The sequence below is a fragment of the Lontra canadensis genome, unplaced genomic scaffold, assembly GCF_010015895.1.
Source record: "Lontra canadensis isolate GAN:19392208 unplaced genomic scaffold, GSC_riverotter_1.0 scaffold13, whole genome shotgun sequence".
NCBI classification, from domain to species: domain Eukaryota; kingdom Metazoa; phylum Chordata; class Mammalia; order Carnivora; family Mustelidae; genus Lontra; species Lontra canadensis.
This window is the reverse complement of record NW_022631007.1, coordinates 12,035,503-12,062,484: the sequence shown is the minus strand read 5'-3', so window position 1 is coordinate 12,062,484 and position 26,982 is coordinate 12,035,503. Positions and strand designations below refer to the sequence as shown.

Below are 26,982 nucleotides of genomic sequence, written 5' to 3'. Positions count from 1 at the left end.
CTTCCCGCCAAGCAGGGACCCCAATGCGGGGCTCGATCCCAGAACCCTGGGATCATGACCTGAGTCGAAGGCAGAGGCTTAACGACTGAGCCTTCCAGGCGCTCCCAAGGGATTAAAATTAACATCACCAGTAATGGTTCAAACCAACATCATCAATGATATGATACATCAAGGACAGAACATCACTTCTGTATTATTCCTGCCCAATTGCATAATCTCAACCAAATCCTGAGAAAACACCAGACCACCCCAAATTGAGGGCATTCTACAAAAACACTGTCCTGCATCATTGTCAAGATACGAAAGACAAAGACAGACAGAGGAACTGTTCCAGATGAGAGGAGGCTCAAGAACATGACAACCAAATACAAAAAGTGATCATTGATGGCATCCTGCACCTTTTGGTTTCCTTTTTATAAACAATATTAGTGGAACAATTGGTGAAATATGAATGGAACCTAGATATTAATTATTCTATCATTTACTTCCTAATTTTAATAATTACACTGTGGTTATATAAGAAAATGTCCTTATTTCAAGGAAACACATCCTGAAATGTTTAGGGGTAAAGAATATAATGTCTTCAGTTTGCTTCCAATTGGTTCATTTAAAAAAATATAGTTATGGAGAGTCATGATTGAGAAAAACTGATTACCCAGAAAAACTGATAAAGCAGATGTGGCAAGATGTTAGTAGGTGGGAGTGAAAGTCATGTTGGAGTTCTTTCTACATTCTTGCAAGTTCTAAGTCTTGAATTATTCAAAATTAAGGTCCCCTCTTCCCCCCAAAGTCACTCCTTTTCAATGACAAATGCTATAATAGGACGTAGATAATGACCACGGAGGAATGTTAAAACTGCCGCATGAATGGTCAACAGAGTGGTATTAATGGGTGAGTGAAAACAGGCCAGCCAGCCAATCCTGTCTGCGGATGAGACTGATGGGACATGACAGGACGCACACAATGCCCGTAGTTAAGTCTTCCTGGACGGGGAGGGGAGAACTGAATGTAGTCAAGCCTCTATCTCTGACTCCTAATTTACAGAAAATGTGAGAGAGATGAACAAACTGCACTATAAAGATGCTCCTTGGGGCGCCTGGGTGGCTCAGTGGGTTAAGGCCTCTGCCTTCGGCTCAGGTCATGTTCCCAGGGTCCTGGGATCGAGCCCCGCATCGGGCTCTCTGCTCAGCAGGGAGCCTGCTTCCCTTCCTCTCTCTCTGCCTGCCTCTCTGCCTACTTGTGATCTCTGTCAAATAAATAAATAAAATCTTAAAAAAAAAAAAAAGGATGCTCCTTGCTGAACCAAAAATACGGGATTCCATGGATAAATAATCCAGTTTTTCCAACTTTGTTTTTGAGGAGGAACTAGATTGCACCAAATGCAATCCATGAGCTCATTTGGATTTTGATTCAAACTTTTGTAAAAGGACACCTTTAAGACAATCTGAGAAAATCATGTATGGACTGGGTTTAGATATTATTAATCAACACTGTTAATGTGACGATTTCATGTAAAAGGCATCCTTATCAAGGTGCCTGGCTGCCTTAGTCAGAAGAGCATGCCTCTCTTGATCTTGGAGTTTTGAGTTTGAGCCCCATGCTGGATATAGAGCTAACCTAAATAAAATTAAAAAAAAAAAAAAAAAAAAGACATCCTTATCCATTACCATGCACATTAAAATATGTGAGTGATGTAGCTAGGACTTCTCTTAAAATAGTCTAAAGAGGGCACCTGGGTGGCTCAGTTGGTTAAGCGACTGCCTTTGGCTCAGGTCATGATCCTGGAGTCCCGGGATCGAACGACTCCCGCATCGGGCTCCCTGCATGGCAGGGAGTCTGATTCTCCCTCTGACCCTCCCCCTTCTCATGCTCTCTCTCTCTTTCTCTCTCTCAAATAAATAAAACCTTTAAAAAAAAAAATAGTCTAAAGAAAGTTGGGGAGTGCCTGGGTGGCTCAATTGGTTAAGCAGCTGCCTTTGGCTCAGCTCAGGTCATGATTCTGGGGTCCTGGGACTGAGCCCTGAATTATCCGGCTCTCTGCTCATCAAGGAGGCTGCTTCTCCCTCTCCTTCTGCCTGCTGCTCCCCCTGCTTGTGCTCTTTGGTTCAGGTCATGATCCCAGGATCCTGGGATCGAGGCCCACATCAGGCTCCCTGTTCAGCGGGTCTTTCTCTCCCCCCATCCCCCGCTTGTGTTCCCTCTAATAAACAAATAAATAAATCTTTTTAAAAAGGTGGGGGCACCTGGGTGGCTCAGTCAGTTAAGCGTCTGACTCTTGATTTTTGCTCGGTCATGTTCTCAGGGTTGTGTGATCAAGCCCCTTAAGCTTGTGTGATCAAGCCACTTAAGCCCAGTGCAGATTAGGGTCCGCCCTGGGCTTAAGATTCTCTCTCTTCCTTTCCCCACCCTCCCTAAAAAAAAAAAAAAAAAAAAAGTATAAGAAAAAGAGATAAAATAAATAAAAATTGGTAAACTGTTGAAGCTAGGTTATATTAGGTAGAAGTTTATTACACTAGTTGCTTTAACTATTTGTGTCCCCCAAAGTTCGTAAGTTGAAGCACTCGCCCTCTAATGATGGTGCTTGGAAATGGGGCCTTTGGGAGGTGATTAGGGTTAGATTAGGTAATGGGGGTGGGGCCCTGACAAAGGGAAAGAAAGATGATTTTTAGAAGAGTAAAAGATAATAAAGGATTAGTATCCAAAATGTATAAAGAACTGATACAACTCAACAAATGAGCAGAAGACATGAACGGACATTTCTCCAAGTAAGATAGCCAACAGACACATGAAAAGATACTCAAAATCACTCATCAAGGAACTGCAAATCAAAACCACAATGAGATACCTCATACCTGTCAGAAGGGCTAGAATGAGAACACAAGAAACAACAGGTGTTGGTAAGGATGCAATTAGAAAAAGGAACCCTCTTGCATTGTTGGTGGGGATGCAAACTGGTGCAGCCACTGCAGAGAACAGGATGGAGCCCTCCAAAAATGAAAACTAGAACTATCCTATGACCCAGTGATTGCTACTGGGTATTTACCCAAATACAAAAGCACTAATTTAAAGGGATATGTGCACATCTGTTTACAGTAGCATTATCTACAATAGTCAAATTATGAAAGCAACCCAAGCATCCATCAATACATGAATGGATACAGATGTTGTAAAAATATATACAATGGGGGCGCCTGGGTTGCTCAGTAGGTTAAGCCTTCGGCTCAGGTCATGATCTCAGGGTCCTGGGATGGAGCCCCGCATCCGGATCTCTACTCAGCAGGGAGCCTGTCCGCTCCCCCCACCCCTGTCTGCCTCTCTGCCTACTTGTGATCTCTGTCAAATAAGTAAGTAAAATCTTAAAAAAAAAAATACATACAATGGAGTATTATTCAGCTATGAAAAACGAAATCTTGCCATTTGCAATAATGTGGATGGAACCAGAGTATAATGCTAAGTGAAGTCAGAGAAAGACAAATACCTTATGATTTCACTCATATGTAGAATTTAAGAAACAAAACAAAGAAAAAACAAATGAGAAAAAGAAAAAAAAAAAAGAGAGACAAACTAAGAAACAGGCTCTTAACTAAAGAACAAACAGATGGTTACCAGAGGGAGGTGGGTCGGAGGATGGATGAAATAAGTGAAGGGGATTAAGAGTACACTCACTCTGAACACTAAATGTATAGAACTGTTGAATCACTATATTGTACCCCTGAAACTACTATAACACTGCATGTTAACTATACTGGAATTAAAATTAAAATCTTAATAAAAAATAAATTCTTCTTTTTTAACTTTTTCATTTATTTGACAGGCAGAAATCACAAGTAGGCAGAGAGGCAGGCAGAGAGAGAGGGGGAAGCGGGCTTCCCACTGAGCAGAGAACCTGATGCGGGGCTCGATCCCATGACCCTGAGATCCTGACCTGAGCCGAAGGCAGAGGCTTAACCCACTGAGCCACCCAGGCATTCCCAAAATAAATTCTTCTTTGTAAATAAAATCAAAAGGTGGATAAAAAGAAAAAGAGACAGGAGATCTCTCTGCCACCCAAGGACACAGCAAGAAGATAGCTGTCTCCAAACCAGGAAGAGGGCCCTCACTAGACACAGAATCTGCTGGCACTTAGATCCAGAGACTTCCCAGACTCTTCTAAGATACTAGTCTACTTCTCTGTATGCTTGAAAACTTTCATTAAAAAACAAAACAAAAAACTGAACCTGGTGGGGGAAAGCTAATTAAAGACAAAAGTTAAAATAACCTCAGGACTGTTAAGGACTCAGACCCCTCAGGAATGATGGTTCAGGTGACCCCCCCACCTGAGAGGCTGGTAGGGGGCAAAAGAACATGGAACAGGTAGTAAGGAAAGAAGCTGTACAAGTATCACCCATAGCGTTGGGAGATGGTACAGAATAAGAACTGTTATGTATATTCTATTCTATTCTCAGCTTATTTCGGGTGGTATTACCCTCTTCTCAAGATTTTATATTCAAGTTTTTCTACATCCGACATGGAGTTCAAATTCACAACCCCGAGATCAAGAGTTGCGCGCTCCCTCAACTGAGCTAGCCAGAGACCCGTCTCCTTGCTTCTTTTATATACATTTGTAGATATAAACCAATTTTTCTATTTTTCCATATTTGTATTCACACACACACACACACACACACACACACACACACACACAGTATCTAGACGAGATTTAAGTGAACTGGAGAAACATTAGGTTCCCCTGAAAGGACAGAACGATGGGATCACTGGATATGGTGTTAATGGCTTCCCTACAATTACTGGTTGATCCTTCAGTAACCTTAACTTTCCCTATTTTGCTACCAACCTTTTCAACACCAACTTTTTTTTTTTTTTTTCATTTGACTGAGTGTTGACCGGAACCCTGACCCTCTTACAGCTTAATTCCATGTTACCGAAGAGTCAGGTTAAGTGGCCGCGGCTCACCATACTTGTATTTCAGCTTCAGCCGGCTTCAGCGAAACTGCGAAGGATGATTATCAGGCATCATCCAGACCACGCTGGAACCCAGGTGCTGACTCTGAAGACACCCCGGTCAGCAGCGTGCTGCAAGGACGGGCAGAGACACATGTGCAGGTCGCACTCACACACTCTGGAGGTGAGAGCTGAATGAAACCTCACAGATCCTCAGGCAGGCGATGGTTCCCCACTCAGAACTTCAAAAGAATGTCCAGTGCTGGGTCCCACTCCAAATTAGAAACTCTGGGTCATGGAGATCAAGGGCTGATTTGGACTCCAAGTTCCACAGGTGATCTGGCGCTAGCTCACACACAGCCTCCCAGAACCCACACTGCCTAAGGGCAACTTCTTTGCACTAATTTCAAGGTGTCCAACAGAAACTTTACCCCTATTAACGCTCTACTGCACCTACATGAACCCCAAAATGCCCTTCTCCCTGGCACAATGGCTTACAAATCGTGTTTATCAAGCATTTATGCAGTGGGCACTAAACTCAGCACTTGCGTTTTAAGTTACTGATCACAACGACTTGACAGTTTCCATTTTGCAGATGAGGAAAAAAATGCTTGTCCAAGGTAGGTCGTAGGACCAGCATTCAAATCTGACAGCTTGACCCCAGGAACTCCATTCACAAAACCACTTGCAGTTTCGCTCCACACAGCACCTTAAACAAACAAACAAACTGGGAGATGCCAGACACAGCAAGGCTGGGCCTTTGGAAACTGCTCTGGGTTCCCAGCTCTGCACGAGAATGGAAACAACCTGTTCTGAGCCTCCTCATTGGAAAAGACAGATCCTCAGTCCTCAGGCCAAATTGGGGTAGTTGCTAAGATTCTTTTCCCATGGTCAGCGTGCACAAACTATCCCAAACCCTTGCAACTTCAAAATAGTAGAGAAAATTAGTATTAGAAACTGCTAATTACCAATGCAATATCCATTCTCCTCAGTTCTTAGAAACAGAACCCCAGTGGTATTTGGGGAGGTAAAGCAGTCAACTAAAATCCTGAAATTTTCAGTCTTTCTTGCAATAATTACGTATTTATGTTCCAATTAAGACTTAAGATATTGGGTGGAGCTCCCAAAAAAGCCCTTTATAAAGAGCTGAGTAAGCCAGAAGGAGCACTCCTTTTGCCCCACCCCAGTCCTTCCTCCTGCCTGGAATACAGGATTTGATGATTGGTGCTCTGTCACCTTGGACCATGAATGTCCGTGAGTATGAAAGCCACAGTCAGGATGGTTTTTTAAAAAAAAAAAAAAAAAAAAAAAGAACCCAGGTCCCTGAACAACATGCCAGCCTCCGAACTTTACTTGAGAAATAAACCATCTGTTTATGTCACTTTGTTTGCTTTTTTTTCTTATACGCAGCCAAACCTAATACTGACCCACTGACAATTTTCAGGACCATTTCTCATACTAAAAGGGAAATTCAAAGGAAAAAATGATTTTTGGTCAAGGGACACTAGTCCACCACTCCGACACTTGGGGGGACAAGTAAACAAACTTTAGGAAATAAACAATGGCTCTGCTGAAGACCAGTGGGACTGAACTGAGTATTGAAGCTATTCTGAATTTCATCCTCATGCTGTCATCCGTTTGCCAGCAACGAAATGGGTGCAAGTTATAGATTTTAGCCTACAGAGCAACAATGAGGGAAAGAGCCCACTTCTCTTCTCTTGCTTCCTGGCATCTATGTGCTGTTCCTCCCATACCGTGAAGCACAGCAATGCTGTTTTAGTTGCAAAACATTCCCCCTTATTAATCCTTGGAGGGAAACTCTATTCTCGAAGGCTCCCGGTCTGGAACTGGCACTACCAAAAGCTGTATAGGTTCATCATTCCCAGGACATCTAATGACATCCCTAAAAGAAACATCACACATCTGATTGCTTCAAGGTTCCCAGGCTCCCTACTGTCCCAGCAAGCAGCACAGCTTCCTCATTAGGAATTGCCTGCACTCAAGCAGGGCCAAATCCATCTCCAGAGCCAGGCTGTTTCTTTTTGCTCCATGAAACCTATCAACTAGGAGCCCAACTTCCATCTGGAATGTGCTCTTGTTTGGTTATAACTTAACTGTTTGGAATGTGCATGCCTGATGCTCTTGTGAGGAAATTCTACTTCCCAGACTGGAAGCACAAGAGAGAAATAGCTTCATTTCACAGTGGCATTTCTGTCAGTCCTACAGACTTTTTATTTTTATTAATAACGCAGAGGGCATTTTGTATAAAATAAATGTCAAATTCTTTACCTGATCAATTTGAAAAAAAGTGTTTATGAAAGGACACACTTATTACATATTTATAAAATGATTGCCTAGGAGAGAAATAACTAAGATAAAGCCAGAGGTGTGACTACCCTGAAATTTAAAAATGATCCCTCAATTTAGAGCCAATGAAGAGTTCAAGTTCCTTGATGTATATGGCATAGATTCCTCTTATGCAGATAATTACCCTAAGTGGCAACATCTCGCACCCCACATGCTCTTCCTACAATGTGACCTTATTTCTTCCATCAACGATAGAGAGGGTCCCATGTTCCCAGCCTCCTGAGTCTCAGTGGGTGTGTGGGGACTTTGACAGAATAAAAGTACCACAGAAGTGACACTATGTAACCTCTGAGTTCAGGTCACAGATGATACAAACTCTGCTTGGTTCTCCTTTGGTGGGGAGCCAACTGTCACCTAAGCAGCCCACCTACTCTGAAAACATCGTGAAGAGGACCCATGACCATGAACCCAACTGAGCTCCTCCTAGCCAACAGCCAGAATCAGCCAGAATCAGCTGCCAGTCACGAGTGATCAATCTTGGCCAGCCAACCTTATCGAACCTTCCCAAGATTGAAGCCCAGCTGACATCTGACCACAATCAGAGGCGGCCCCACAGGAGAACTGTCCAGATGAGCCCTTCCCCAAAATCATGACTCATAAAACTACCAACAAAATGGAAGGGTTGTTTTAAGTAAGTATGGAGTAATTTGTTAGGCAGCAACAGTAACCAGAACACCAACTATCTAGGGGAAAGTCTCCATAATAAAACTATCTTGTCTGGGTATGTTTTTTAAGCCTCCAAATTAAACTAAGTAAAAACAAACTATGTACAAAAGAAATACTTCGAAACTCAGAAAAAGGGTGCCTAGGTGGCTCAGTTGGTTAAGCGACTGCCTTTGGCTCAGGTCAGGATCGCAGAATCCAAGGATCGAGCCCTGTGTCAGGCTCCCAGCTCCATAGGGAGTCTACTTCTCCCTCTTGACCTTCTCCCCTCTCATGCTCTCTTTCTCCCAAATAAAATCTTAAAAATAAATAAATAAATAAATTATATATATATATATATATATGTATATGTATATGTATATGTATATATATGTATATATATAGAAAAACTCAGAAAAAGTTAAGATAATTTGCAAGTTAAATTTATAGAAAGGGATATAACATGGTAGTTGGAAGTCACTGGACAGATGAGAGTGTGAAAAAGAGCAGAACTGAGACAGAGGAACATTCCTAGGGAACAGCGGTTTCTTTCCACTAAGTGGGAAATTCCTCAAGTAGAAGCAAGGTTCCTGGTTAAGTAAATGGAATGTTCTGTGATAAAAATGACTTTGCTACCCCAAATCCACCTACCCCACCCCAAATGTTTGTCCTTTAATTTTTTATTTATTTTTATTTTCCCTGAACAAGCACACAGTGGAGTCTAGTTTGGAAGGTGTGGGCAGGCTCTGACAGGCCCATTCAGAGGGTGTGTCTGTGGTATGAGGGCAGAAGACCATCCACGAATCAGCAGAAAGGGACAGTGAAAGGAATAAAGACATTTGGTCAAACTTACCTGTGTTTATCTTGACCTCTACAGTCCTAAATACAGAGCCAGCCAGTGTTCCATAGCCTGGCAGGAAAAGCCATGCTGCCTTCATGTCTCGGGTGCTCACGTATTGGGAGCGTCTTCAAGGTGCCAAGAGAACGGTTTAGTGCAAGACTTCAGCCTTGACAAAAGCTACAAGAGGTGCTCAGACAGAATACCACCATGTTTTATTTAAGTTCTTTTTTATTTTCCTCCACACTGGCAAAAGTTCCGAGGGAGCTTAAAGTTTTGTAAACATTTTAACTATCCCTCTTTTCCCACCCCCCACTTTTGAATTTACAAAGCAAAGGAGAGCAGGAGTCCCAACTTTTAATGGTTCCCCATCTCCTCATGCTATTTGATCCAAAAACTATATACAAGTTTGTAGCAGTCTCTGTATAGTTATTGTACATGTTTGGGAGGAAGGGAGGCAAGAAGGGATAGGGAGAATGGAGATCCAAAAGAATAAAAATAGAAACCAAATATAATCAGCCAAAACCAAAATGCTCTCAGAGCAACTCCAGCCTTCTTCAGGCAGTGATGACAGAAAGGAAAGGTGCTCTACCAGGAGCCACCCGAACCACAACACTTCTCACACAGGGACGGATGGTCCAATGGCTCCAGACCAAAGTGTGATTGGCAATTCCAGGTGATGTTCTGCAAGGGTTGGAGGAGGCAGGAAGAGTACTGGTTTATAAATAGGGCTTGAATACATTTATAACTGAAGTGAAGGGGTATTAGGAGGCCATGATCAGAAGCCAGAACCAGGCTTCTCTCCCCCATTCTCTCCCATCCCCTCCATCCCACTGCATTCTCCTGTGTAGTGGTTTCCATGGATGAAGGTCTTAAAGATGGTTAGGTTTTGTATGTTTTCTTTTCAGAAAAGGCAAGCAACTTGCCATTCTAGAATCTTTAAACAAAACCTTTTGGGGCCACAGCAAGATACACACGCAATGCTCTGAGGAACCAGATGAAATTCCGGGCTTTTATCAGAAGCAAAAGTTTATCCCTATCCAAAATGAAATTATACAAATTCATACATATGGTAAAGATCCTAGCTGCCTCTTAAACGAGACAAATTTTCAGCAGAAAGGCCCAAAACAAACTGGTCCTAGTCCTCTGAAGTAAAAATATTAATGGGAAAAATCAGTTTTTGTAAGAAAGGAAAAATTAAAGAGTAAGTCCTTCTCCCAGGACATAGGGTTTCCTTTGTCCAATCAGGTTGGAGAATGCCAGGGGAGAAGTCAGCTTGCTTGGAAGTCACTATCTAATGAAGAAAAAAAATGAATCCTTTCTCCGAAAGGATGCTCAGAAAGAACAGGCGAGGGGTGTGCAACATCAAACCAATCCAATCTAAACTCCACCCCACTCAGGGCCTCTTTGATGCAATCCCAAAGTTAGCAGTGGCAATGCAGCCGTCAGACTGGGGGCGCTCTGACTGTCTTGTTGGATATTCAAGTCACAGTCCATGGCATGGTGTTGCTGGCCAATGTCTGTTACCATTAACTCTCTTCATGATTGCACCAGTTAGACCCCTTACCCTTATGGGGGGTTAAAAAGAACAACAACATAGAAGGGGAAAAAGTGACATAAGAAAGTAAATAGCTATTGGCAGATCCCAACATACTTTCTGGGACACAGTAGATGAAATCACGGCACAGTAAACAGGTGCTGCCCAAAATCAGCCTTGTTGGGGAGTGATCCCAACTGCCACCCCCAAGACACAGGGTCCGGTCCACTTATCTACAGTCTGAGATGCTCACCAACAAAAACAGTTTAAAGAATCTTGGACACAAAGGGCTAGAAGAAAAAGCCTGAGATGATCGGTTCTGTGATTTGTTGCAGAGTGATAAAGAGTAAATGGTGAGTAAGTGTTGTGTCCAAAGGTGGAGAATCCATGGTCAGCAGAGAGGAGAAGGAAGGCCAGTCCACTGGCAGGTGCTCAGTAGTCATCCAAAGTCTCGATTTCACCCATATTGAGTCGCTCCGATGAAGCATTGACTGAAAACCCTGCAGGGAAAAATTGGCAAATAAGTGACCACATCCAGACAACCATGGGGCTCCAATTCCGGACACTGGGCTGGAAGAGAAGTCTCTCATGTTTTAGCATGCCACAGATACACTAAAGAAAGGAAGAAGGAAGGAAGGATAAAGGTCAGAGAGCAGTATTCTGTTCTTCTAATGAGAGATTCTTCATTTTTATTTATTTCTTAGGGTTCTGGTATAATTTAAGAAGGGAGGGGAAAAAAAGAATTCCAAACTAGTACGTTAGAGATTCCTGAGAAGAATCTGGGCTGTGAGCGCATGTTAAGGCCAAGTGAGGCTGGCTAGTGGGGAAAGTTCATTCGGGAGGTGAATCTTAACAGAGATGGGGACAGGCGAGGGCAGGAATAACACATACCAAATACTCTGTAACTACCTGACCAGATGACTGTGAAATCTAAGTGGGAGTAACACCACTTCAGTCCCCCTCACTACTGGGACTACCTCCCCACCCCACCCCCCGGGGTTAAAAACCTTTTCAAAGTTTCAGCCAAAAGCTTTTGCTATTCGAGGGCAGAAGGCTTCAGGGAAGATCCTCACAGCCCTCAGATGTTTTCTCACAGGGAAGACCGCACAAAAAGATTAAAGTACTTTGTTCAACTCAGCCTATTGTTAAGTAGGCTTGCAAAAGGAAAAGATTTCAGTTAGCCATACTGATAAACCAAAATGGAATCTAGCTTAGAGAAAGCAGGTTTAGCACCCCCACTGAAGGCAAGAGCAGTAATCACAAACACTACTAACGGTCTGAAAACCTAATCCCATCAGCCCCGTGTATGCAGTTTTTCTAACTCCACAATCAAAGACTGATAAAAAGTATTAACAGGGCTTCCTTGGAATGAGGAAAAAGAGCTTTCAGTTCACCCACCCTGAACAAAATCTCAAACTGTTTCAACTGCTATTTGAATATCAAAAAAGTAAACAGACAAAGCTCTCCTATCTGAAAGCAGTTAATATTACTTGTGTTCGGTCCCCTCTTTTTGTTCTTTAATGTTCAAGTTTTCAAACAAAGACACATTTTAAATGTACCAATAATAAAAAAGTCTTACATAATAAAAATAGCTTAATTATATTATATTCTTGACTCAAAATATCATGATTTGAAAACATAAACATGACTATTTATTAACCAAGGAAGCTGTGGTTCAAGCTGCTTACAAGGCCTCAGACGAGGAGAGGCCAGGGCTCCAAACCCCAGCCTCAGCTCTGCCCATCCACAGTACTGCCACAACCCACAAGAACTTTTCCCTTGAAAATAACAAAAGGCTTAGTGTCCCTATTTGTAAATAACAATTTAATTAGGTAAGTATTAAAACTTAAAGACCAAACAGCCTATGAAATGAGCTATTACTCTTCTGAGGCAGGGTTTTGACTTCACATGTATCTCAGGAATAGATGAACTATGATAAAAACGAGATATTATGTGATAAAAGCAGAAATGTAATAAACACACACACAGGGGGCACCTGGGTGGCTCAGCTGGTTAAGAATCTGCCTTCTGCTCAGGTCATGAACCCAGGATCCTGGGACTGAGCCCCAGGCTCCCTGCTCAGAAGAATCTGCTTCTCCCTCGCCCTCTGCTCCTTCCCCGCTGCTCATGCTCTCGCAAATAAATAAAACCTTAAACACACACACACACACACACACACACACACACATTTAATTTTAATCATGGAAAGACAGGAAAAAACCAGCAGCCTGGGGCCAAAAAAGGGGGAAAAAGGTACTTGTTCATGACTACAGTATGTTGCTTACCGGGCTAAGTTTTTAAGCAGACACCGTCTCACTGACGGGTCATAAAACCCAGAAAGGTAGACACATCTACTCCACATTTGACAGAAGGGAAAGCTCTGGGATACCACAAAGTCCAAAGCAATACAAAGGAGGATTTAAGCCCACTCTGCCTGGCTCTAAAGACTACATTCTGTTAGGATCAGAACTGACTACAACTCACTTGCATGATTTCTTAAGGTTGAGAGACTGTAAAGTACGACTGGGGAAAATGCCATTGTGTGTGGACCATTATCATATCCAAGTAACAGATCCTGGTTCACAAGGACACCTCGCAGCTCTAAAAACTACAGAAGACACAGCACAATGGAGGTGATGGATCATTAAAACAAGCCTGGGCCTCTCTGATGCTCTGTTCTAGACGCAAAGTTCTCCCTTGATCAGTGACTACCTTCTCAATGGATGCTTTTGGGTCAAATTAGAACTGTCTCATTCTGTGCACGGTGAACTGTGACTGATGCAGACATTTACTAATTTTTCTCAATCTGTAAATCAATTAAAAATAGTAGTAAGTGGAAATGAGTAGGTAAGGGGCAGAAGTTAGTAATTATCAGGGGCGCCTGGGTGCCTCAGTGGGTTAAAGCCTCTGCCTTCGGCTCAGGTCATGATCTCAGGGTCCTGGGATTGAGGCCTGCATCGGGCTTTCTGCTCAGCAGGGAGCCTGCTTCCCTCTCTCTCTCTGCCTGCCTCTCTGCCTACTTATGATCTCTGTCAAATAAATAAAATCTTTAAAAAGAAAAAAAAAGAAGTTAGTAATTACCAGAGGAATTTTCAAAGAGAGATTTGGCTGAGTAGAAATTTTCATAAAAAAGTCCATGCCTACACAAGAGAGCTTTCTGAACACTGTTGAACTTTTACTCCCCTTTCCCATATATGCATTTTTTTCTGCTCCTTCAACATATATAAATTTCTTAAACTCTATTCCTAAAATAAGTTCTCATTTCCCTGAAGAGTGTTTTCTTTTTCTTTTTTTTTTTTTTAAGATTTTATTTATTTATTTGACAGAGATAGACACAGCGAGAGAGGGAACATAAGCAGGGCAAGTGGGAAAGGGAGAAGCAGGCTTCCGGCTGAGCAGGGAGCCGGATGCGGGGCTCAATCCCAGGATGCTGGGATCATGATCTGAGCCTAAGGTAGACGCCGAAAGACTGAGCCACTCAGATGCCCCCTGAAGAGTGTTCCTTTCTTTCTGGTGTCTGCAACAGGGGTGGAGTCAGATTGAATATTGAATTCAAAGAGCTTCACACCTCACTTTCAGTGACAGCCTACCCTTCCAGAGTCACAACTGAAGAGCAACAAGGGCTTTTTGGCTAGAACCCACACCCAGAATTTCAGGGACACTTCTGAATCTATATTCACCCACTTCTGTCAAAACTGGATAAAATGTTAGACTGTTTCATCTACTCGTAACATAAATTTCAGAGACAGGCAAAATAAACAAACAAATAAATAAATAAATAAAATACAATTCTGAGGCAGAAGAAAACAGAATTTCACCAGATTGTTCTCTGTTCCCAAGCCAGCTTTCAGGCCCCAGTTCCAAAGGGCAATCCTCAAAGTTAGGTTTTTGTTTGTTTGTTTTTAAGATTTATTTATTTGACAGACAGAGACAGCGAGAGAGGGAACACAAACTGGGGGAATGGGAGAGGCAGAAAGAGGCTCCCCGACGAGCAGGGAGCCCGATGCGGGGCTCAATCCCAGGACCCTGAGAACACGACCCTAGCTGAAGGCAGATGCCTAACGACTGAGCCATCCAGGTGGCCCCAAAGTTAGGTTTCTATTACTGACATTTTGTTTTCTCCAGAGTAGGAAACCCAGGAGGGAAAGCAGGGACCCTCCTGAGGGCAGGGCAGGATGGCAATCCCCCTCTTGCTGTGCTCTCTCCTCTTTCACGAGGGTATCTCCACTTTAAGTTTCATAGGCATTTCACACTGACCCACCCAACACACCTAAATTCCGTATCATCACCCCATAAGCCTGTTCCATTTTCCAGGGCTCATCCTTTAAGCAAATGGAAACACCACCCATCTTTCTGTCCAAACCCTTCCATTCCCCTTGCCCTGGCAATTCAGTCCCCTAAGTTTCTGAACCCCATCTAACTCCTCTCCATCTCTACTGCCCAAATCCCTGTTCTCCAGGCCACCAGGATCTTTTACCTGGTCTATACTTCAGGCTCCTAACCACTCTTCCTCCTGCCTGGGCCAACATCCCAACCTGCCGTCTTCGCCAATATAATCATTCTACTCCAGACAGCATGGTTTTTAATACTCTACCTTCATAAACAGAGAATCATTTTAATTTCATCATTGTCTGTGAGGCTGTTAGGCCAATTGAAGAAACACAAACAGCCTGCAACTGCTTTGCCTAGACTGTTTTGTTTATTATTCCAGAAATACCACTGTCCTTCCCGCCAGTCTTTCAAAGCCCCAATTCTGGTGTCACCATTTCCATGAAGCTGTCTTGTGTGAAGACTCTGGTTCTCAATGCTAGACGAGAATAGTTGTGGCTAACAGAAGAGTGCAAAAAAAAAAACAGGCCTCCTCTGAAATCCCAGCCCCACTGCTGAACAGCTATGTTGGAAACTTTGGAAAATGTTCTAAACCCTCAGGGCTTTGGTTTACTCTTTGGTAAACTGAAACATGATCTCATAATGCAGAGTGACTCTGAAAATCATAAGTATATATACATATATATAATTGATATCAGCAAGTATTAGTGGTTTATGATCAGTTTCTATACAAATCAGCATTTAAATTTTTACAACTTTTCCTTTTCTCCATTAGCATTATTTTCCAATTAAACTAAAAGGCCTTCTAGGGAAATTTGTATTATATCTGAAGCAACTCTTCAAAGTTTTAAAGCGCCACACAATATAAGTCATTACTTTTCTTGTTCCCTACAGCAATATGCAGCATCGCTCTTGCACTGATGTGCCCAGTAAATATTACTTATTTAAGTGGTTTTAAAAATTAGTTTTGTATAAGAAATATTTCCCTTTATCAAAAACATTCCACCAGGAGACTCACATATAATACTGCTATAACCTGCACCCCTCTAACACCCAGCTGAGACTTTAGGCTTTGCTCACCTAATAAACTGGGATCTGCTCGGACCATCTTCTGTTTTTTCTTCTTCTTGCCACTTTGTACAGCCTCAAAATTGGATTGTTGGTTGTTGCTTTGATTGGTCTGAAATACTGAATGGAGTGCACTGTGGTTCATTCCCCACACAGAGTCCTGTGAGATAAGATGTTACAACTGAGGTTACACAGAGGATGCAAGTGTGGCCCACTCTAAGAAAATGATTGATTGGCCCTCACCTTACCAAGTATGAGATTAAAAACAGAAGTCCCACCATGGATTCTGGTAATAATGAAAACATGAAGAGTCCCCCGAGCCACCCTTTCCCTTCATTTAGATTCAGATATCACATTTAAGCTCTGGGCCTCCAAAAGGCCCATCCTGGTAGCTCCAGTGGCAACACAGCTGTCAAAACCTCTCTGGTAGGGGCGCCTGGGTGGCTCAGTGGGTTAAGGCCTCTGCCTTCGGTTCAGGTCATGGTCCCAGGATGCTGGGACAGAGCTCCGCATCAGGCTCTCTGCTCAGCAGGGAGCCTGCTTCCTCCTCTCTCTCTGTCTGCCTCTCTGCCAGATTGTGATCTCTGTCAAATAAATAAATAAAATCTTAAAAAAAAAACAAAACAAAAAACCCTCTCTGGTATACAGAGAGCCCATACCATCCACTAGGAAATTAGATATACAGCAAATAATCACAAACAGACCTCTATTCTCCAGCAATCCACACCCCTCACCTACCAAAGCATTTGGTTCCTCTGTCTCTGAGCTCCACTACACAAAGGACAGGACGCAGACTAGCTGGCAGCATGTTACCAAACAAAATCACAATCATGTACTTTATTCCTATTGGCAATCCTAGAAGAGATCTGGTCCCCAAATATCCATACACTTTCTACCAACTGGTCCAACTATGAAACAGTCTACCAGCATTCACACTTACCTGCTGCTCTTATTAGAGCAATTCATTTTAAACTGAGATCTGATTCAATGAGCTGGTTGAAGGCACAGGTAGTGGCAGTGGGGGATGAGGAGGAAGAGTAGAGAAAGCACTGTGGAAGGACGAGGCTGGCTACATGTGCATGTGCATGCACAGTGGGCCCCAACTTCCAATTTCAGCACACAGGGCAGTCATTTCACAAACGTAAAGAACTTTCTATATTACTATACAATGTCTTCCCTTCTCATTATTTTTCCTAGTACTGTTTCTATTGACATCTTTCACTTAATCCCTATTAGTCCATCTTCCCAAATGGATTTTAAATGCCATGTACTTCGCTGTATCTTTTATATCCCCAGAAATGACTGATATAACAAAAATTATCTCTAGCAGAATTATAGAACTAAAGGATATAAATCATCTTAGGCTCTTTGTAAGCCTTGCCACTTTATCCTTCAGAAAACTTGTACAACTGATCCTCATTATTCACAATTCCACATATGCAAATTCACTTACTGGCTGGAATTTACATGTAACCCCAAAATCAAAACTTGTGATGCATTTATGGCTCTCCTGAACACCCAGCTGCTAAAATGTGAGTTGCCTAAGGAACACATTCTCAGCTGAGGTGGAACAGGGGAGTATTTTGCCTTCTTGTCTCAGTTCTCATACAGTAAAGGAGCATCTTTTTCATTCTCCCGTAGTGTCCTGATGTTCACTTATTTTTTTTTTTTTAATATTTTATCTATTTATTTGACAGAGATCACAAGTAGGCAGAGAGGCAGGCAGAGAGAAAGAGAGGAGGAAGCAGGCTCTCCATTGAGCAGAAAGCCTGATGTGGGGCTTGATCCCAGGACCCCGAGATCATGACCTGAGCCGAAGGCAGAGGCTTTAACCCACTGAGCCACCCAGGCACCCCTGATGTTCACATTTTATGCTTGTTGGTGTTGTCACTGTTTAAAATAGCCCCCAAGAGGGGCGCCTGGGTCGCTCGGTCAGTTAAGCATCTGTTTTTGGCTCAGGTCATGATCTCAGGGTCCTGGGATCAAGCCCTGAGTTGGGCTCCCTGCTCAGAGTGGAGTCTGCTTCTCCCTCTGCCTCACCTCTGCTGTCTCGTGCGTAAGCTCTCTCTAATAAATAAACAAAATCTAAAAAATAAAATGGTTCCCAAGTATTAAGTGTTGTCTGGTGTTCCAAAAAGGCTGTAACATGCCTTAGGGAGAAAATGCATGTGCTAGATAAGCTTCACTCAGGGGTCGGCTCTAGGCTCTAGTGCTGCTGGCCATGAGTTCAATGTTAAGGAATCAACAATATATTAAATAAGGCATCTTAAAGAGAAACACACATAAAACAAAGTAATATACTGACCAGCTGACAAAAATGTTGTGATCAGAGGTTCCAGAAATCTAATTGGGTGTTTTCCCTGGAGCAATAGTTCAGTATTTGCTAATTCAGCTGTAGCGATGACTTTACAAAACATAACTACCACAAATAATGAGAACTGATGGTACCGTTCACTGCCCATCAACAACATATGACATGTCTGGCATGCTATGGTATGGTCAATATTGGGTACAGCTCATCCTGAGCACTGGAGATTTAATATTTGTAGGTGTTAACTTTTCAAAAAAATGTACGGGTCTGTGACAAGTTGGAATTAGCAATCTGACTGAGGCACATACATAAACCAAGGAAAATGCAACTAGTATGCCTAACAGAGAATGATTATGTTTGCTATCTGGGAAATTCACAAAGGTCTCTGGACCTGCCATGTGAAAATATCAAATATACCACATTTTAAGAAGCTATGGTCATCTGATGTAGAAAAATGGTATCTTTTGTTTTAATTTTCATTTCTTTGGCTGCCCAGTACTGCAAGGTCTTACTACACACTCGCAGGGGCACGGCGCCAACCACTGCCTCATACCTGCTGCTGCTGCTGCTGCTGCTGCTGCTGCTGCTGCTGTTGCTGCTGCTGCTGCTGCCGCTGGCTGGCTTTCTGTTTGGCACGGCGCTCGAGGAACTGCTTGGCAAACTCCTTGGCCTCAGAGGTATCTCCTAAATAGGCCCTAATATAATCATGGACCTCATAAGGAGATTCTACTTCTTTCAGGAAAGAAACAAAAGTAGGAACTGCAATATGAGGGAGAGAAGACATAAAGAGTAACAATGAAACATCACAAGCAAAGAATCAGTGTCAGTTTTTAATACACTGTGACGCCTACTGCTGACTGTACTGATGCAAATGGGGAAGGTATGCAGCTACTGTGTTAAATACTCTTTAATCTACTCTGCGGGGTGGGGTGGAAGCACTGTCATTGTAATGCCCCAAATTACCTCAAGTAGCACAGAGTCAAACAAAGATATATCATTCATGTTTAGTTTCACTAAATGTTATGTTGGTAAAAGCCATATGTTACGTTGAGACTAGAACAACTGCTTGTCTAAGACTTATCTGGAAATTCATTCTTTCTTTCCTTAAATTCAGTCAATATTTATTAAGTGCCATGATGTGTGTCAGGCACCATGACAGATACTAACAATACAGCCACACCCTCCAGGAACTTTCACTTCACTGAGCTAATGTTCAGAGAGGAATCAAGTGGAACGTGCAAGCAGTGTGGTGCAGCAGAAAAAGCACAAGTATCGGAATTAGACAGACATGGGTTAAAATACTGACTCTGAAATTTGCTCGCTGTGTGACCTTGATGAGTTATTTAACCATTCTGAGCCTCTGTTTCCTAATTTATAAAATGGGGATAATAGCACCTACATTGTAAAGGTATCTTATGAAGTCACCGCAAAAATTAAAGAACTGGAGTAACATATGCTAACTGCTGGAAAGTGCCTAGCACACAACAGCTGCTTAATGAATGGTAGCTGGCCATTATTTACTATTATTTATTATATTTCCCCTGGCTCTTTCGGACCGTACGATATTGTTATAATGCTGCAAAGGAATTCTTCTATTCCTTTACTATTCCATTTTGAAAAGATCCTTGGTTTTAGTTAAGACACTGTAGGTGGATGAATTCAAATTAGCCTATCAGTTATAGGAAATCTGGATCTTCCACACTAAGCTTACTGGCCTCTAGTTCAAACATTTGGGGTCAGGGCAGGGGTTCACTTCCATCAAAGGCAGAGAATTCTCTTTGTGATCAAGTAATAACTAGCAAGTTTCTCTTCAAATTGTGCTGAAACCTTTTCACTTCCACTCACTGGTCCTAGTTTCATTGTGCATAAAATAAGTCTACTTGCTCTGGCACATGATTCCCACCCACCCTCAAAGGCAGGATGGGAACGATCTCACATCAGCTTAGCCTTCTCTTGTCCAGGATGACCTCTGTCTCCACCATGAGTTACCTGTCTTTGGACTTGGCCTGGCTGGCAAAGTCCCCCATAAAATGACCTGTATGGAACTATGAACTCCTCTGTCCTGAACATTATTATGATAGCCTGAGACACCAGACACCATTTACTTTTTGGCAACGACTGAGAACCTATTTGAACACAATATTACAGGACTTTTCTCACAAGTAGTACTTATAATACTATTGAAGGGTCAAGTTCTTATAGCAGATATAGGATTTGACCTCCATTAGCTTTCACCTCCTGAGTTTTGGCCCATCATTCCAATTTGTCGACCTCTTTGTGGGTCCTGCTCTGCCATTTCACATGCTGGGTTTCCCTCCCCAATTCTTACCATCCAAGTTATTTGCCGTATTAAGGGCATGAAGCATCTGTTCACACCACTGGGTAAATCCATCTTGGGCTTTATTTACTCCCTGAAAGAGCTTCAGCAACTTTTCTTCTTCTTCTACTTTCTTATTCTGCCGGTTAGACACACCTACAGATTTACTAAAGCAAAACAATAGGGCGATATTATATTCCCAGAAACTGTTACTATATGATTATACTACAACACCATAAACAGATAACGTCTTGGCAACACTGGATGGCTGTCCAGTTATCCAATGCTTGGGTCCAAAAACGAATTAAAAAATAAATAAATAAAACCTTCAAATATTTGGATTGGGGACGGGGAACTCAATACCCTCTTATAATCTAATCTCAGCTAACACATTCTCATTTGTGAAGACAGGGCTTCTTGCCAGAGAAATGATTAAATTCTTCCTATGTGCCCTTTGGGGAGTTTTTAAATTTTGCTAAGCCTCAGTTTACTCATCTGTAAAATGGTACTAATACTTCTTTGGGTTATCACAAGGAATAAAAATACTGTATGCAAAAGCCTAGAGCACAGTGCCTGGCAAAGATGCTCAGTAACCTAACGGTTGTTTACTGAGTCCTATTCTTAATACTTTAGACCCTCAAACAAGAAGAAACAATCTGACAATACTACCATTTATTAAGTAGTTACTATGTGCCAGGCACTTCACTAACTACTCCGTCTGCATTCATTTAATCTGTACAACTACACCCATGAAGTCATCATTATCTTCATTTTACAGATGAGGGAACTGAGGCTCAAAGAGGTTCCCTCTTGCCCAAGGTCACACAGGTCACACAGCTAATAAGTGGCAGTGCTGGGAACTGAGTTCACATATTTATCATTAAAACCCATGTTCATTCATTAACACTGCATACTGAAGAAAGAAAAGACAAAGGTGAAGTGTAACTAATTTATCATAAAAAAATAGGTTTAGGGTCATTAGAGAGGTGTTTATAATACTCACTATAGTCTAGCTAACTTAAAAATATAAATTTATAAAGAAAAATGCTAAGATCTAGAGAGTATCTTGGAGAAATTTTCAAAAACAACAAAAATATACTATTCCTAATATTTATTAAGTGGTTACCATGTGACAGGCAATGGACTAAGTGCCCAGCAGTACAAAGAGCCCCTAGTAATAGCACAGATATGTTTCCATGGGGAAGAAAATAATCACCAAACTACAACCTCTCATGCTTAGACACAGATGAAAATAGCAAAAACTAAATAACTATCTTTTCCTCCCACCCAGTATCCCACTCCCCACATGCCCTGTCCCCCAACCCTCCAAGAAGCATAGGTTTTATCATTTGAGCCCTACCTGAGACTGGCGTTGTTTTTATTTTTATTTGTAGAATTCCTAGGTCCCACCTCTTTCACTGCATCATCCCAGAATCCCATGTTGGAGTTTTTAGTGTCAGCATTACTCCAGATACTACTGACTAGGTCAGATGCCCACTGGTTAGGGGGACCAGTATTTATAGAGCCCCAAACAGAATTCCCAATGCTGGTGTGCAGGTTGGAATGCTGTTAAAGAGACAAATGACTCAGTTAACAATACTGAAAAGAGAAAAAGAGAGTCCACCAAAGTCAGAAAAGAGAATTTCTTACACCAATCCATACTGTGAGTGCTTAGGAAGATGGACCCACCGTATTATTCCGGGCTCTGTTTGGTTGCTGGTGCTGCTGCTGCTGCTTCTGCATCTGCCTAGCTTCTTCCTGCTGGATCTCCAGGAGAGACTTCGCGGTGCCTGCAGGTTTGCTAACATTCCCCCAGCCAGAGAGCTTCTGCTGTTGCTGCTGCTGCTGCTGCTGGAGAGCTTTCATCAGTTCCCTCTGCTGGCGCCTTTGCTGTTGCACAACAACAGGAGCTAGCTTAAGATTCTGGTTTTCAAAAGCATTAGTTACTCCTGTCTGGTATAGTAAATGGAATGCAAATACATAAGAGCTACACAAAATTAAAACACTCTGCAGGGTTAGCCACTTTGCTGCAAATAAGGATGTCAACTGCCAGAGGTACTAAAAGGAAACTAAAAAGATCAAACACAGAATTACTTTTTAAAAATTAAGTAGGACTTTTGGTTAGGCATAGAAATGAAATACATATGAATTTCCTAAAGCCCTACCAAAATGACAGGGAAAAAAAAATATATATATATACACACTGTTTAAAAGGAGACACCCATAAGGACAAAAGGAATAGAATAGATCCTAAAAGCTGAAAAGCACACAAATATTGATACCCAATGGATACCAGTAAGTTGAAACCTAAGTAGAGGAAGCTCAGAAAGAGGCAAATTCATCTAGAAAACTCCATAATTAGAAGTATGGGTAATAGAGGATAAACTGCCCAAAAGTCTAAAAGTAGCAGGAAGACCCCAGACTGCCTCTGCAACCCGACGCAGTTGGGCAGCTATCTCTTCCTCTCCCTAACAGGAAACTCAAACATTCCTCTTTAGAGAGACTGAGCCAGATTGGTGATCATTCTGTGGGGAAGCTGACCCCCCAGCACAGAAGAATACACCTACAGATGTGAAAAGATGGGAGGACTCCCCAACGCAATAGCCCTGCCAGAGACCATTACAGCGAAGCCCATCAAGGTGTTGTATATACAGAACTTCTAATCCTATATATGAACAACAGCCCAAGATCAACAAACATTTGACCTGAACTTCTAAGATGAAAGCCAAAGACCAAATTAAAAAAATGAAATTCACTGGAGAAAGAAACAAGAGAAGGGAAAATGGTGACTAGCTTTCAAAAAATATATTAGTAAGTAGGGGCTCCTGGGTGGCTCAGTGGGTTAAGCCTCTGCCTTCGGCGCAGGTCATGATCTCAGGGTCCTGGGATTGAGCCCCTCATGGGGCTCTCTGCTCAGTGGGGAGCCTGTTTCCCTCTTTCTCTGCCTGTCTCTCTGCCTACTTGTGATCTCTGTCAAATAAATAAATAAAATCTTCTTTTAAAAATTACTAATTTTAGAGAGGTAAGATGTGAATTCAATGAAAAAGAGGCAATACAAAGAAACACTAACAAAGGACTCAGAGAAATTTCAAATAAGATCACATACATCACAGTTCAACAGAAAAATTAAAACAGAAGATTGAGAAAATGCTTCCAGCAAAAAAGGTAAAAAGAAAAAAAAAAAGTAAAATGACAGAGATTAAAAATAGGAGAAAGCATGAAAAAAATAAAAATCAGTCCACGAGGGCATCATGCATATGGCAGTAATTTGAGAAAACAGAACAGCTGTGCAGCAAACTAAGACCATCTAGACTTGAACAGGTTAGGCAGTCATGAAAACGGTACTTCCAGGAAAAGAATGAAACACAATTATTTTAGGTTTCCCTACATGAGAAATATCTACTGAGTAGCATTTTCTACCTTTTGAAGAGTGTAGGAAAAACCTAACAGTTCAAAGAGAATCTAATGAAAATACAAATGAGGTGATCATTCACTTTTTTAAAAAGATTTCATTTATTTATTAGAGAGAGAGAGAAAGAGCGCACGTGCACATGCTCCAGAGCAAGCACCAGCAGGGGGAGCAGCAGGCAGAGGGAGAGGGATGGGAGCAGGGAAGCCCTGCACAGGGCTCTGTCCCAGGACCCTGGGATCATGACCTGAGCTAAGAGCACACAATTGACTGAGCCACCCAGGTACCCTGAGGTGATCATTCACTTCTGACAAACATGAACCAGACAAGACCCGGGATTCCAACTCATGACCACTAGTATGTTTTTCAAACAGCAGACACCAGAAACATTGGAACAATTTTTAGTCTTGAAGGGAGCAGATACACCCTTCTCTGCATCTACTTGTTGATAATCTTTTAGAAAAGAAATGATTTCAGAGAAAGCGCTCTTTTTAGAGGGTGGGAAATAAGGTGATTAAGGTGAAGAAACAGTATCACCCACTGGTAAGGTCCAGCACACCACACGGTGAAGATGTACAGACAACTCCCCCTTCTGTTTGTGTAACCATGACCTTCAGTGAACCACACCACCCAGATCCAAAAATGACAACTTGCATTCTCTAACAAACCGCTCTGCCTCAACTCACAGCCACATAACACACTTTCTGCAGGACTCTGCTACCTCATGAAATCTTTTCAAGAGACCTTCCCAGATCACACTACCTAAAGCTAGACAATCAATCACTACCAGCAATTTTTATCCATCTCGCCTCAACCCAAGGGCACACTTTATAAAAGCAGAGAATTTCATCTGTCTTAGACTCAGCCATATCCTCTGACTGTAATTGAGCAGGTGTTAGCAAGTATGTGTTGGATAGATGGACAGATGAATTAATATGGTACCTTATTGGCATGTTGAACCAAACCATTTTACTTATTCATTTCTTTTCTGTCAAGAACTGTATTCTTCCTTCCCTTCCTCTCTCTCTCTGCTTGCCTCTGCCTACTTGTGATCTCTGTCAAATAAATAAATAAAATCTTAAAAAAAAAGGGGGGGGGGCACCTGAGTGGCTCAGTGGGTTAAAGCCTCTGCCTTCAGCTCAGGTCATGATCCTAGGGTCCTGGGATCGAGCCCTGCATCGGGCTTTCTGCTCAGCAGGGAGCCTGCTTCCCTTCCTCTCTCTCTCTGCCTGCCTCTGCCTACTTGTGGTCTCTGTCAAATAAATAAATAAAATCTTTAAAAAAACAAAACAAAACAAAACAAAACAAAAAAAACTGTATTCTTCCTTTCCCCCCTTTATTCTACTCTTTTATATCCTTCTTATCCTAATGATAAATTACAGGATATAGACTTACAAGCAGAGAGACTTTATTTCCGTCATATTTAAGTTTTTTTTACCTGGTCAGAAAACCCAATATCCTTAGGAAAAAAAAATGTATTCGGCACTCTAAAATAAAATTTATAAGAAGGATATCTGCATAAAAAGCAAAATTCTGAAAAACCCTTAATACTTTTACTTATGAGCTACTTCCTCAAGAGCTACAACAAAATGTTTAAGGTAAATGAACATTCATGTTACCTTATCTTAATGTTATTCCTATTATACGCTCAAGAGTTTAATAATGAACACCCAATTCAGATACACAGCAATTCTGACAATAACCATGATCTTTACTAACCCTCACCCATAATGTACACCAACCGTTCTGGAAGACTGTTTAACGAGACCACTTTTAAAATTTTAAAATTTACCTCTTCTCGAAGCTGCCGTTCTCGTTCCTCTTCTAGTTTTTGGATTTCAGCCAATGACAGCGTTGCCTGGGACTGACACGCGGTTGTATTGGACTGCTGGCCCCACGTGGAAGAAGAGGGAAGCTAACAAAAAAGGAAGGCAGAAGAGCTTGTGAGGAAATGTGCTCAGGAAACAGAGGCAATACTGCACATTTATGTACAGGCAGAACATTCATGTTTCCTTCAACTCCGCTAACAACATTCAAATTTCCTCCTGCAATCCTTTGCATTTTAGAATTCTCCCAGTTTGTTTTTAAAACTTTTTTGTCACTAGAGGCGCCTGGGTGGCTCAGTTGGTTAAGCGTCTGCCTTTGGCCCAGGTCATGATCCCAGGGTCCTGGGATCAAGCCCAACATAAGGCTCCCTGCTCACAGTGAGCGTGCTTCTCCCTCTCCCTCTGTTCCTCCTACCCACTCGTGCTCTCACTGTCTCTCAACTAAATAAATAAAATCTTAAAAGAAGTAAAATAAAACTTTTAGGGCACCTAGGTGGCTCTGTTGGTTAAGCATCTGCCTTCAGCTCAGGTCATGATTCCAGGGTCTTGGGACAGAGTCCCACACTGGGCTCTCTGCCCAGCGGGGAGACTGCATTCTCCCTCTGCCCCTCCCCTCACTTGTGTTCAACCTCTCTCTCTCGAATAAATAAATAAATCTTTTAAAAAAAATAAATGAATAAATAAATGATTTTTTGGTCACTCTCCCAAACCTAAGATTATTTTGGAATTTAAAATATACACAATATGGGGCACCTGGGTGGCTCAGTGGGTTAAGCCTCTGTCTTCTGCTCAGGTCATGATCTCAGGGTCCTGGGATCCTGGGAGCAGAGAGCCCCGCATAGGGCTCTCTGCTCAGCAGGAATCCTGCTTCCCCCTCTCTGCCTACTTGTGATCTCTCTTTCTCTCTTTGTCAAATAAATAAATAAAATATTAAATATATATATATATAACACACACACACACACACACAATACACTTTTATTTGATCTACCATTTTGGGATTACAAATTTGTTACATCCAGCACCAACATATACAGCAATATACAGACATAAAGAGAAAGAAGTAAACAGAAGAATCACTAAATTCTTAATCCAAGGAGGCAATAAAGGACATGATATGCTCCTTTCTAGTGAAAGGTTGAAGGATAAGATTTCTAAAGGCAAAGTCAAGGTGGGGAGCTAATGGAAGATGCCAGGCATAGTTCTTAATCAGTCTTTAATGAAAAAGAGTCACCGTTCACCAGGCTGTAGCTTCTAGTCATGAGGACTAAGCTGTTTTTAATCAATAAATTCTATTTTTTTCCTACCCTTTAAAATTATTGACTAAAATAAAGTATAAATATTTGGGTCCTGAATACTTTTAAGTTCTCAAATGCCTGATTATTCTAATGGAATCT

The 26,982-nt window shown here is 41.9% G+C and overlaps 1 protein-coding gene across 9 annotated transcripts in view; it reads right to left on the bottom strand.

Moving 5' to 3' along the window:
• Positions 1-8,980: 8,980 nt before the first annotated feature.
• The window catches only part of GIGYF2 (GRB10 interacting GYF protein 2), a 145,754-nt gene continuing 127,752 nt past the window's right edge, over positions 8,981-26,982 (bottom strand). For 5 of the 9 annotated variants that reach the window (XM_032857500.1, XM_032857503.1, XM_032857506.1 and 2 more), the window contains 7 exons: positions 25,552-25,674; positions 22,040-22,240; positions 21,711-21,916; positions 20,363-20,517; positions 18,587-18,792; positions 15,735-15,882; positions 8,981-10,825 (listed from right to left, as the gene is read on the bottom strand). In XM_032857500.1, the coding sequence (XP_032713391.1) occupies positions 10,758-10,825; positions 15,735-15,882; positions 18,587-18,792; positions 20,363-20,517; positions 21,711-21,916; positions 22,040-22,240; positions 25,552-25,674 (1,107 nt within the window). In that variant the 3' untranslated portion in view covers positions 8,981-10,757. Of the gene's footprint in view, positions 10,826-15,734; positions 15,886-18,586; positions 18,793-20,362; positions 20,518-21,710; positions 21,917-22,039; positions 22,241-25,551; positions 25,675-26,982 lie in introns of those variants that run through there. The other 4 variants (XM_032857502.1, XM_032857504.1, XM_032857505.1 and 1 more) reach the window with 4 other exon arrangements.